Source organism: Pavona decussata, unplaced genomic scaffold (genome assembly GCF_977016875.1).
Source record: "Pavona decussata unplaced genomic scaffold, jaPavDecu1.1 SCAFFOLD_114, whole genome shotgun sequence".
NCBI lineage: Eukaryota > Metazoa > Cnidaria > Anthozoa > Scleractinia > Agariciidae > Pavona > Pavona decussata.
The window spans coordinates 1560689-1573254 of NW_028145528.1; the positions used below are offsets into that span (position 1 = coordinate 1560689).

The 12566-nt window shown below is 40.9% G+C and overlaps 1 protein-coding gene and 1 pseudogene across 1 annotated transcript; both read right to left on the minus strand.

Annotated features, from left to right (window-relative positions):
* Positions 1-2537: 2537 nt before the first annotated feature.
* On the minus strand, positions 2538-5500 carry LOC146470098 (uncharacterized; annotated as a pseudogene).
* A 1276-nt stretch (positions 5501-6776) lies between these two features.
* Positions 6777-10277, minus strand: LOC146470099 (uncharacterized). The gene has a single exon (XM_085121915.1). The coding sequence runs from the start codon at positions 10275-10277 to the stop codon at positions 6777-6779; it is 3501 nt and encodes a 1166-aa protein (XP_084978041.1).
* Between the last annotated feature and the right edge of the window lie 2289 nt (positions 10278-12566).

The following is a 12566-nucleotide window of genomic DNA, read 5'->3' on the forward strand; positions in this document are numbered from 1 at the left end:
TGGCCGTAGCCTTGAAATATCAACTGCCAGGAAGCATAATTTCACACCAGCCAACCAGTGGAGCTAAATTAAGTGATACTACAATCCTTAAATTTTTGGAAGCTGATCTGACAGTGGCACAAGTTAATGGCAAACAAAAGACAGTTCATTACTGTAACCCAAGGCATTATAACGTATATAAAGGTTCTAAAGGTGATTTAAACTTACAAACTGTGATCACAGTCAAACAACGAACAATGACAGCTCATATGTAGTTGATACTCTACCACCATCAGAGTCTTTATAGTATAAACAAGGAATGTTAACTACCAAAAATTAACCTCTAGAGGCTTTACAGAAGAATCCTGCTCTCTAAAAAGATTAATACTTTCCACTTCAGCTGCTAGGAGTTGTTTTTTTTTCTATGCTGGTTGAAAAGTTTATTCTCAGTTTGTTTTAAAACATAACTCTTACGTTTCGGAACAATACCAAGGACATGTTCTTCCAAGAATTTGTACATGTTTTTTTCTGTTTCTCCATACTGCAAGTTGAAAGCAAAATAAACTGCTAACAACGTAACCAGAGATGAAGTAAAAATAGAGTGATATGCCAGTGGCTGGCACTCACAAAGTACATCCTTCTCCAAGATGACAAAAATTTGTGTGTTGTCCACTCTATCACGTACAAATGGTTCATCCATTGAGAAAAGTAAATGTGGTAGTGCAGAGGGGACTCTTGTTCTCAGGAATCCCTCCATCTTTTCACCTTCCTAGAAGAAAACATTAACTTTAGTTAACATAATCAGCTGAAGATTAGATCGTTATAATGCATACATGCTCCCTATGTTTTGGGCAAGTTGTGCGATGACAATCTACTTCTCCCTATTTTTTCAGCCAGAAAAATACAATGCATTGTATGGTTTACTGTTGAAGGCTTAATCGATGATGCTACTAGCCTCCCAAAATGCCATTAGTTCAATGCATCATGCAAAAAGAAAGGACATTAACCATATTAAGTTTTGCCACTGAGCCAGCACGTCTAACCAAACAACATTGTAATTTTTCATCAAAAGGTGGCTCAGCTCTCACCGATTTTTCTGCTTTATGAGACAAAACGAGATCTTGGCAGAAGGGTTAAAGAGAACTACCAAAAAGGGATAGACAGGTGCAAACATTGAAGCATGGACAAAGCAAGTATATCACCTTCGGCAGGAAAAGCACATGTCAGAGCTGCTCATCCACATTGCAAAATACAATTATTCTTGTTCTCACTGACTAATAATAATTAATAATTAGGTTTTCTTAACTTTACTTAATCTTAGTTGAATAGATTTTACTTGATATTTTTTAAGTCTCCCCAATTAGTAGGGCACTTGTGCTCAGCTATTAAGATTTGAGACTTAAATAAAGTTGTTATTATGTGCAGTTGATAAACGTATGGATGCTTAAATAGAACCACATAGGGCGCGCAGCGTGACCTATGCGATCTGAAGGAACTATAAAAAGAAAACTGCTGAGTTAAAAAAATTAACGATAAAATATTAAAATCTTATAGCCAATCTCAAGCTCTCTAATACTAAAACTACATTGAGCTCCTATGCTATTCGCTCAATATTATTATTATTATTATTATTATTATTATTATTATTATTATTATTATTATTATCCTTTTCGTCCTTTCGGTTTGTGGAGCATAGTATTGTGCAAATAACCTTTTTTGAGGGACCCTTGCAGAACATTTTGAGACATATTGGGAATCAAGTAATATCTTGTAAAATAAATTGTACGCTGTGCCACACCATTTAACTGGGGATAGATTTTATTGTCACTGGATACTCTGTTTGTTCCACCTTGAGCTGCTCTGTTATTGGTCTAAAAGCAGTGTCAAAAAACCAAACACCAAGTCTTGCTGCACCACGTCAATACTTTCCAATGAAAAGGTTTGGGAGGTCAACATTTCCTTAAAAGTTTTGTTTTCATGGTGAATACTTTGGTATGATATTTTGCATTCTCTTTGAAGCTGTAGCTGTTAATGCAACTAAGCAACTAATGGTACACTGAGGAACAAGGACCCCAAGAGACTGTCAGCTACATAAGTGCTGGTCAGAAGTCCTGTCTCCTTGTGTAAAAAGAGCCAAATAAGCGTAATCCCATGCATTAAATGGCAAAACGTTACTTTGAAGACAGTATGATAGCATTATTACGAGAGATAAGGATAAGTTGTAATGTTTGATGTTTCATCCTTGCGGTTTGTGGAACATGGTATTGTGCAAATAACCTGTTTTTGAATGACCCTTTCACTAACATTTTGGGAAATATTGGGAATCATGCAATATCTTGCAAAATAAATTGTATGCTGTGCCACACTATTAGAGCAGGGATAGATTATTGTCACTGTCCACCTTGAGCTGCTGTGCTATTGGCCTAGAAGCAGTGGCAAGACACCAAACGCCAAGTCTTCATGCACCATGTTGTAGATGCACCACAATGAAAATGTTTGGGAGGTTAATATTTGCTATTGTTAAGAGGTTGTTTTTATGGTCAATACTTGACAGCTCATCATTGGCTGTTTGATGTTTCGTAGATACCTTTCCATTGATTAATGTGGTTTTTACCAATAATCAATAACAAGGATGTTTTTCTTAAAAGTTTTGAAGGATTTGTAACCCTCCCTTCCAGGAATGTACTGGAATGCATTTCCCTGTTATTAATCATTTGCAGTTGATTGAACTGTCTCCTCACTGTTCTTGTTCCCATGGTGGCCACGGCGATGTATCTTCCCACACTCTTCAAACACTATGTCCATAATTTTATTAAACACAGAGATGCTTCTTGCACATCCTTGTGCAGCTAGTTGTGTTAGTTTGCCACCCATTACTTTAAGAAGTTTCTTTAGGTCAAGGTTGACACGTCCATGTGAAGGTCAAGCAGAATTCCCCCCTTTTTCCCTTTCTTGTCAACAAAGCGATTATCCAACAACAAAAAGGCCTCCTTTTTAGACAAAATAGCATAAATCTTGGTTAAAAAAAAATAGTGGTAGGAGATAGGCATACTCAGTGTGCTTAAATTTATATTGAAAAAGTAAAACTATTTTGTAGCATCAAACAAGCTTGTCAGCATCCCCCTCCTTTATGACATCAATTATCTTAAAAACTAGAAGACCACATTGTAGTCTAGCATTATGTTAGTTGTTAATACAGTCAACATTTTTTGTCTTTTCCTGCTTCATTGGTTTCTGTTGCATCCTGTAGTGGTTGATACCTTTCTTAGCGAGTCATTAACTCATGTCTACATGAAAAGAAAAATTTAAGGTATTTCAAGAATGTGAGAGGAAAATAATTTTTTTTATTTCTTCATTTCTTCATGCTAAGGCTTTAGTACCTCTTTTGCGTGGCACTGGTGGTAAAGACATGAGGACAGTCTTGGTTTCTACACTTGTAGTAGCCTAGGCTGTCTGTCTTGGTCACCATCACTATAAATCTCTAGTTCAGGATGCTCGGATACTTTGTGTCTGTCAAAGAAAAATCAGCAAGGAATCAGGTTGGAATTTACGCTCACTCTTTGAAATACATGTTTATCACACTAGTAGTTTCAACCATTGAACACTTTAAGACCCAACTAAGCATAAAAATTTTTCCTTGTACTATCATTCAATGTTTATTCAACCCCTGAGGTCACGAGAATTTTGGATATGATCACCTATGTTGAATGTTCTCAACATTTTAATAATTTCTCCCCAGTACAGTAAGGGAACAAGATAGGAGAATTTGTTCTTTAATATTAGGGGTTTAAGGGTTGGATTAAACAGAGCCCGACACTGCAATATTGACCATTTAAATAATCATAATGAATTTAGTGCAATAGAAACACTTAGGCCTTCTTGTTTGAAATAACCATACTTATGGGCAGCACATAATTTTTTTGACACATTGCTGCTAACTTTTGAAAATGATATCAACTTGAGACTAATAATAATAATAATAATAATAATAATAATAATAATAATAATAATAATGTCTAACTATATTCTCAATATAATGAAAGAAAGTGTATTAGCTAAAGGCCGCTGATTGGTCAATAAACAATGGAGGATGTTGTCAAAATGCCCAGGTGCATGGGTATCGCAAAATGTCTCCATTTCATCTGGACTGTAGAGATGTCCTCCACCTTGTGAATATATAGTGCTGGACAAATGATCTGTGGAACGTCTGTACAAGGGTGCTAAATGCTGTCTCCTTAATAAATGTCAAAATGAAAAGCAATATTTTATATCCATATTCAAAGGCAAATGTTTCTGTCAATTCAGTTAATTTCTCTTTCCAGTTTATGTCCTTCTTTATGGTTGAATGTATAAATGTGGCACTGGCGTCTTGAATTTTTTTGGCCTGGACCAAGGACAATTTGTTCACCAGGTTCAGTGCACGTTTGACAACCATTATATCCATTGAACTGTCTTTTAAGCCATGTAGCTCTAGCAGGTGAGTCCATACTAGTATCAAGGAGAATGCCTCTTATTTCTTGTCACTCCTTGAATTTCAGTACCTAAATCATTATTAATGCAACAAAAGAATCAAATCTAAGTATGCTTGAGTACGTTCAGAACAGAATTGCCAACAATTCAGATGAACATACTGATTGTACTTTTAATTTTCCTTTGTAGCACTGATCATAAAGAATAATGTATAGCTTAGCAAGTTATTGTGACCTTAATGTTAAGGTTAGGTTAGTTGATGTGGATTACAAAAATTGAAATTTCGAGCTATAGTTGCACATGACTACACATAGATTAACCATGGACACACAGTAAAATATGATATTCCTATTTGCGCCCATAGTAATCCTATGTAAGCCCGCCTCATACATAACTTTTCACCTTCTGTGTATAAATGTCTAATGCTTTCACAAAATGGTTTCATTTAACGTAGGAAAATGTGGTTTTCCTCTTCCAAACCTTATCCCAGCAAACAGTCTATTTACCCTGCCAAATCTGCGAAGAAACCAAATACAATGATAATAATCATAATAATAATAATAATAATAATAATAATAATAATAATGATGATGCACTTCTGCGTCTGCTGTTTCACTGTCGGCTTACTGTAGCTTTTTGGAATGATTTTCGGAAATGGTGGCTTCGAAACACCCAGATTGAATTCAACCTTACTGCCGCTAAAGTTTTATATGGTGTGATAGATAATTCAAGGTTCTGTACGCTGCTCAAGTTAGCCCTTTTAGTAGCCAAGTTTTACATATATCATTGCAGTCTAGACTAGGCACCCCTTTTCTTCCCTGTGTTTGAAACAGAATTATGTGAAAAAGGTGGCATCGAATATAATATTGCCAAGGAAAACGGTTATCTAAAGCACTTCAAGATTAAATGGGAGCCACTGATTTACAACAGATTCATCAAAAATGTGGTTATTTGAGAGACCCCTTAAATCGCTTTCCACTACTTTTTTTGCTGTTGTTCTATTTGTTGTCGTTTTTTCTTTACTCATATTTCATTCAGCTTACCTTTTCATACTGGAACATTGTAATTCGTTAAAAATAAAAGTAAAAAGTACAGTCGACTCCCGATAACTCGATCCTTCAGGGGAAATAGAAAAAAGTTCGAGTTATCGGGAATTCGAGCTACCGGGAGTTGGGAACAAATGACCGGAAATAAGGAAAGACTATGATCGTGTGCACTTCTATGCATACTATGTACATTTCAGTTTAATTTAATTTAATTGCCATATGTATGTAATGAAATGTTTCTATTGCTTTTTCTAATAATGAAAAAACGTTGTCTGTACTTTTCTATTCATACCATGTGTAACGATTGCGACGAAAGACGAGACTTCGAGGGGTGTCACTAAGGCGTGTTTGCAAAGTGTCGCTGGTGTTGGGACTATTTTACTGGTCGTTGACGCAAAACCACGAAAACCAAGATGACGGTTAACGGTGTTTATTGAGAGACGAAGACAATCACGATCACGATCACGATCGTAAACTGAAATTACAATAATGCAACAACGAAAGTATGAATCAACTTGAATTCGTGCGTAAGGCATAAAAGAAAAGCTTAAGGTGCCTATGTCGATAACGCGATTAAAATAACAACAATTACACGTAAATTAACATAAACAAAACATAAAAGGCTAAATTAAAACTACTCGAGATTTAAAGGTCGGCTACACAATGAACATTTGCGGCTGATTAACAGCCCAAAGACTAAAATTGTGGGCGTAGCTGTCTAAGCGTCTTATTCTTTCAAATTACTCTTTGATTTCAAGATAATTAGTTGTACTATTGTACAACACAGCACATATGTGCGCTAACGCCCAAGGTGAAAAGTAAACTTAAACACATTGAAATAAAACTAACAAAATCACTTACATATCGGTCCCGCTTGTGCCAAAGGTTTAGTACGAAAGAACGAAGGTGCTGCTATTCAAGGCGAAATCTTGCGAAACTCTGGCTTAAAGGGACGCTAACTTAGCTTTTATATGCGCGTGGTGACGCTAAAAGATTCGATTACAAACCAATAGGAAAACAGATAAACATTGTAACTACGATCGTAACTAGGCACACAAAGTAATTGATAATTGATCTAATCAAAAAACTATTCCTTTGTTCGATATCCTTAACATGGCTCCCCTGAAATATTCATATTTCACTAATCAATACATCTGTCAATTTCTTAGTCAATCTATTAACTATTCTATTAATTAATCAATCAATTAATGTTCTATAAGTTCTTTTTCATGGTTCAGTTCATTTCTTGGAAGGCTCCTCGGCTGGGAATTACCCCGGATCTCAATCTTTCTTTGATGCTAGCAACAGCAATACCAACTTCTGCACTGGTCTCTCCAGGTACCGCACAGTTCTGATCCTCTTGCCTTTGTTGTCCAAGCAGCTATCCGCAAGAGCTACTTGAACCTTGCGTACTTGGCCATCGGAACTAGGGTTGACCACCGATACTCTTGCTAGCTGCCAGGCGCTCCGAGGAAGACTTTCATCTTTCACTATGACTACATCACCAACAATCAAGTTTCTCCGAGGGCGTGACCACTTTTGGCACTGCTGTAAACTGAGGAGGAATTCTTTTCTCCATTGAGTCCAGAACTCGTTCGCCAAATGCTGGACTCGTCTCCAACGCTTTCTGCAATACATGTCGGCTGGCTGGAAGGCACCCGGAGGAGCAAGAACGACCTTTGACTTCATTGTCAAGAGGTGGTTGGGAGTGAGTGGACTGGCTGAATCTGGATCAGTAAGCTGGGTCACTGTCAAGGGGCGGCTGTTGACAATAGCTTCTGCTTCGCACATCAAGGTTCTAAGAGACTCGTCGTCTAGCTGTTGTCCATTGTCCTGTAATAGTGATGCGAGGACGTTACGAACTGTTCTGATTTGTCGCTCCCAAACGCCTCCCATGTGGCTCGCTGCTGGGACGTTCAATTTGAAGGTGAACCAGTCACACTGTTCTTCGAGCAGCTTTTCCTTGATTTTGTCTTGGTTCATCTCTGCTAATGCTTGGGTGAGTTCTGTGCGAGCTCCAACAAAGTTCGTTCCCTGATCGCTCCTTAACTGGCGGATAGGTCCTCGACGACTTATAAATCTTTTCAGGGCATTTATAAATGAGTCAGTCTCGAGGGAGTTGGCAATCTCGATGTGAATAGCTCTTGAAGCCATGCAGGTGAAGAGCACGCCATAATGTTTTAGCTCCTTTCTTCTTTCTTTGATGACGAAGGGTCCAAAAAAATCAACGGCGCAATACGTGAAGGGTGGAGTGGACTCGAGGCGATCTTCGGGTAAGTCTGACATCCTTTGTTCTTGCACTGCTCCGCGGAGTCTCTGGCACTTGACGGAGGATGAAATCATGCTGGCGACTACTGATGAACCGCTGACCACCCAGAAGCCACTTGATCGTACTTCATTTAAGGTCATCCCTTTGCCTTGATGTTGTGTACGTTCATGAAAATGCTTGACAATCAGCTTGGTGACGTGGCTATTTCGAGGCAGGATGATGGGAAACTTCACTTCCTCTGTCAAGCTTGCACGTCTGAGACGTCCACCGACTCGCAAAATTCCATTTTCATCCAAGAACGGGTCAAGCTTGTAGAGCGAGCTGCTTGTTTTCATGCTGGTCTTTCTCTGTTGGGCGAAAACTCTACTGTCAGGGTCGGTGTTTTCCTGCTTCATCTTCTGTAAAACTTCTATTTCCTCTTTAAAGGATTTAATCTGTGCATCACGAATAATTGCGCTCTCGGCGTTCTTCAAATCACTGACGTCCAGCACTTGCACTTCTTCATGAATGCACGTCTTGTTGAGCGCTCGATCTCTCAGAACTCTGACGTAGCGTTGACATAGGGCAACTGCTCGCTTGGCTCGATGCCAGTCAGAGAAATATCCTATTCTTTCAGCGAGGCTCAACGTCTCTGAACGTGCTTGCACTATTGGCGTGGTTGTCGTGGTTGCCATGGCGACAGAACTCTTAACTTCTGGGTCGTTTTCTTGGAGTTTGTGGTCTTCTCTGGGTAGCCACTTGTTTTCATTCTCCCAAAGAAACGCTGGTCCAGTAATCCAGCGGGAATTTAGCAGCTCTTGTGTTCTCAGACCTCGAGACGCTTCATCTGCTGGGTTTTGTTTTGATTCGACGTACTTCCACTGTTCAATTGAAGTGTTTTCTTGAATTTCTTGAACTCTGTTGGCGACGAACACGTTAAAACGCCTACTCTCGTTGGCTATATATCCAAGTACCACTCTACTGTCTGTCCAGAAGTATTCTTTATCAATGGTGTACTCTAGCTCCCGTCGCAATTGCTGGCTGATTCTCACTGAGCACACGGCGGCGGTAAGCTCCAGGCGTGGTATAGTTACAGGCTTCAACGGTGCCACTCTGGACTTTCCCATAACAAAGGAACAATGAACTCTCTGGTTCTCGTCTACAAGGCGCAGGTAACTACACTGACCATAACCTTTGACGCTCGCGTCCGAGAAGTGATGAAGTTGTGCGCTCACAACACGACCAAAGCCATCGGGCTTATAGCATCTGGGAATTGAAATGCGTTGAACTTCTAACAAATCTGATCTCCACTTTTCCCTTTTGGTTTTGATGTCTTCCGGTATCGGATCATCCCAGCCTACGTCACGGCGACACAAATCTTGAAGAATTGACTTTCCATCCAACAAGAGCGGAGCAACGAATCCGAGCGGATCGAAAATCGAGCTCACAGTGGAGAGTATACCCCGTCTAGTGCATGGCTTGTCTTGTAGTACGATAGCGAACTGGAAGCAGTCAGACTCAACACACCAATGGTCACCGAGTGCGCGCTCTAAGGGAAGTGAGTCAAGGTCTAAATCTAACTCCTTTACACCATCTGCTCTGTCTTGCCCTGGGATTCTTCTGATGACTTCTTTACTGTTAGACACAAACTTCTGAAGCCGGAAACCTCCTTTGCTGCACATCTGCTTTACGCTTACAATAAGCTTCACTGCGTCGTCTACCAAGGGAACGGACTTCAAACCGTCGTCAACGTAGAAGTCCTTACGAACGAAATCTGCGGCGCTAGCTCCAAATTCTTCTTCAAAATCATTGGCCGTAGACTTCAAAGCGAAATTTGCGCAGCCTGGGGACGAGGTGGCTCCAAACAAGTGTACGGTCATTCTGTACTCTTTAGGTTCTTTGGTGAGGTCGCCATCTTCCCACCAGAGAAAGCGCAACAAGTCTCTGTATTCTTCGCTTACTTTTACTTGGTGAAACATGGCTTCTATGTCACACATAAAAGCGATTTGCTCTTGTCGAAATCTGCAAAGCACTCCAGTCAAATTGTTTGTCAAGTCGGGCCCTTGAAGTAGGTGCTTGTTTAGTGATTCACTTTCGTACTCGGCAGCACAGTCGAAAACTACACGAATCTTATTGGGTTTCTTAGGATGATAGACTCCGTGGTGTGGAATGTACCAAACGTTCGCTTTCTCTTGAACTTGACCATGGGATGTATGTTCCGATTCAGACATCTCTGGTACCCTCTCAGCGTATCCATTCTTTATCAAATTTTTCATAAATTCCGAGTAGTCCGTGTAGTATTTCTGGCTGTTTCTACCCACGAACCTTCTTTTTAGCTGGTTAAGTCTGTGAAGCGCTACCGTCTTGTTGTTTGGAAGCTCAATGGTTTCGTTCTTCAAGGGTAGTGGGAGCTCATAATGGCCATCATCGCGATGTTGAATTCCCTTTTCTGCTATCTGAATAAACTTTCTGTCTTCCTTGGATAGGCCATGCTTCGATTTGTTTTTGTGTTCCAAGTAATCGAGCTCGAACATCTGATTAATTGCTGATGGGTTTATGACCTCCTTCGTTTTTCCGTGGAGAATGAAACTCAACTGGTTAGCGCTGTCACTTGCTCCAGAAATAACCTCTCTTGTTAAGGTAAGATGACAGGTGGAATCTAGGGTGTGGCCGTCTCGAGGGGTGTTTGATGTGGCAACTGGTCCCACGATACTCTAACCTTGCAAGGTTCGAACAGCGTAAGGTTCTTCTCCTTTACCGCGAATGACTTCTGGTGGTGTGATCGCTTTGGGGCAGTTGCAACCAATTAGCAGGCCAATATCTACGTCTTCATCGTACGGAGGAATTTTGCCTTGGATCCCTTTAAGGTGCGGCCAGTTGTTTACGTTTTCTGGTCTTGGAATTTGGTCTCGACGGGAAGGAATGGTCTGCCTTGAATACGTCTTGGGTAGGTCAACTTTGGTGCGTTTGTCAAGTCGCTGAACAATCAAGCCATCAATTCTTTCAACTGCTATCCTCTGACGACCAAGCATTGTGCTTAAATCTAAACTAGTTTCAACACCCTTGATACCGAGTTCACGCTGTACTTGGGTGGTCACAAAGGTTGTGTCACTTGCATCGTCTAGGAGGGCGTAGACCTTGATTGATTTGGCTGGGTTATCCTTGTGGAACAGAAAAACTTGGATGATCCGACAATTAGTGATTATGCTGGCAGACTCTGTAGCTGAGCTGTGCGTTACACTGATCAGGTTTGAGCTCGCGGATCTTGCAACTGGAGGTTTCTCGCTGAGTGGTTCATTCTTGTTAGGTGGGCGCTGAGTTTCTTGTGACTTGCGGTCAGGCTGTAGACGACTCTCAGTGGATCTTGGTTTTACGCCATGCAATAAGGTGTGGTGACGTCTTCCGCAATTTTTACAAATGGATCTATTACGACATCGCGAAGACATGTGACCTGACTTGAAACAGCCAAAACAAAGAGCTTTACTGCGAATAAATTCACTGCGTTCATCTACTGAACTCTTGAGAAATTTGCTGCACTTGACGAGGGCGTGCTGACCGTTGCAAAGGGGGCAGGCCTGATCTGTTTGATCTGCAAATGGTCTTGTCGACGAAGCAAGATCGCTGGGGTATGGAGTGCCTGATGTCACGAGAGAATTGGCGCTCAAATCACTATCGTCCTTCTTCTTTGACTTGTTCTTCCATCCCCACTTCGGCTGGGTACCAGTCTTTTTGCGTTCCGCTTTCAGGGCATCAGGTGAGAAGATGGGGTCATTTGCAAGTTCTGCTTCTTCTCTGACAAAGTTCATAAAGGCGCTAAATGTGATTATTTTCTTAAACTTGCTTTGCCTTTCATGAGCATACCGGCACCATTTCACAGCAGAGTAAGAAGGAAGTTTGCTGCTGACAAGGCGGAGAGTTTCTGTTGAGTCGAGGTCCCCCATTGACTGCATCGTTTTCATTGCTTCTTCGCATCGTGTGAGAAAATCAGAGAAGTCCTGGAGGCCACTGCTATCACCATCATTTATCTTTGGCCAGTTTCTTAGACTAGACTTGTACGCCTCCGCTACGTGGATGGGATTCCCGAAACGCTGGTCTAACATCTTGCGAGCTTTATCGTAGGCACTGTCAGAGCTCATAGCCAAGAAACCTTTCACTACATTGTTAGCCTTGCCTCTGGTGTACTTGTCAAGGAAATACAGCCTGTCCTTGTTCGATGGTACATTACTGCAAATGATGGAATCGAAGGCGGTCACGAAGGCTGGATATTCAAAGTAATCTCTGGAGAAAACTGGCGGCTCTTTAACCGGGAGGCTGCTAATCTTCTGCTGATTGATAATTAATGAGCTCAATTCGGCCTGCTTCGCTTGTAGGCTCACGATTTCTTGAAGAGTGGTATTAACGCCATTCTCTTGAAATTGGGGCATGAACACAGGATCTCCTTTCCGAGGCTCAAAGGTTGGCGTTAGATAACTTCCAGGAATGAACGGAGGAGCGTACGGGTTAGCCTTAAAGCTTCTTTCTTGTTTAATGTTCTCGTTACTTACGTCTGGTTTTAATTCCTGTTTAACCGCGGGATTAAAGTCTTTGACACTTGACTCCTCTTTATCGCCTGCTAATCTTTCTTCATCTAGGATTCGCTTTATCGCTACTTTTTCGGCGCTTGCGATAGCTATCTCTTTCTCAAGTTGCAGCCGCCTCAATTCTCTTTCTTTGTCGAGAAATTCCATTTCGGCCTGTAACTTGGCAGCCTTGGATGCGGCGTCGAGTAGCGCAAAGGAAAGATGTTTTGTAGAGGACGTACTAAATTTAGACTTTCCAGACGC

Bases quoted from the DNA above. Each gene is read 5' to 3' on its own strand.
- LOC146470099 (XM_085121915.1), bottom strand. From the start codon at position 10,277: ATGTTCGAGCTCGATTACTTGGAACACAAAAACAAATCGAAGCATGGC.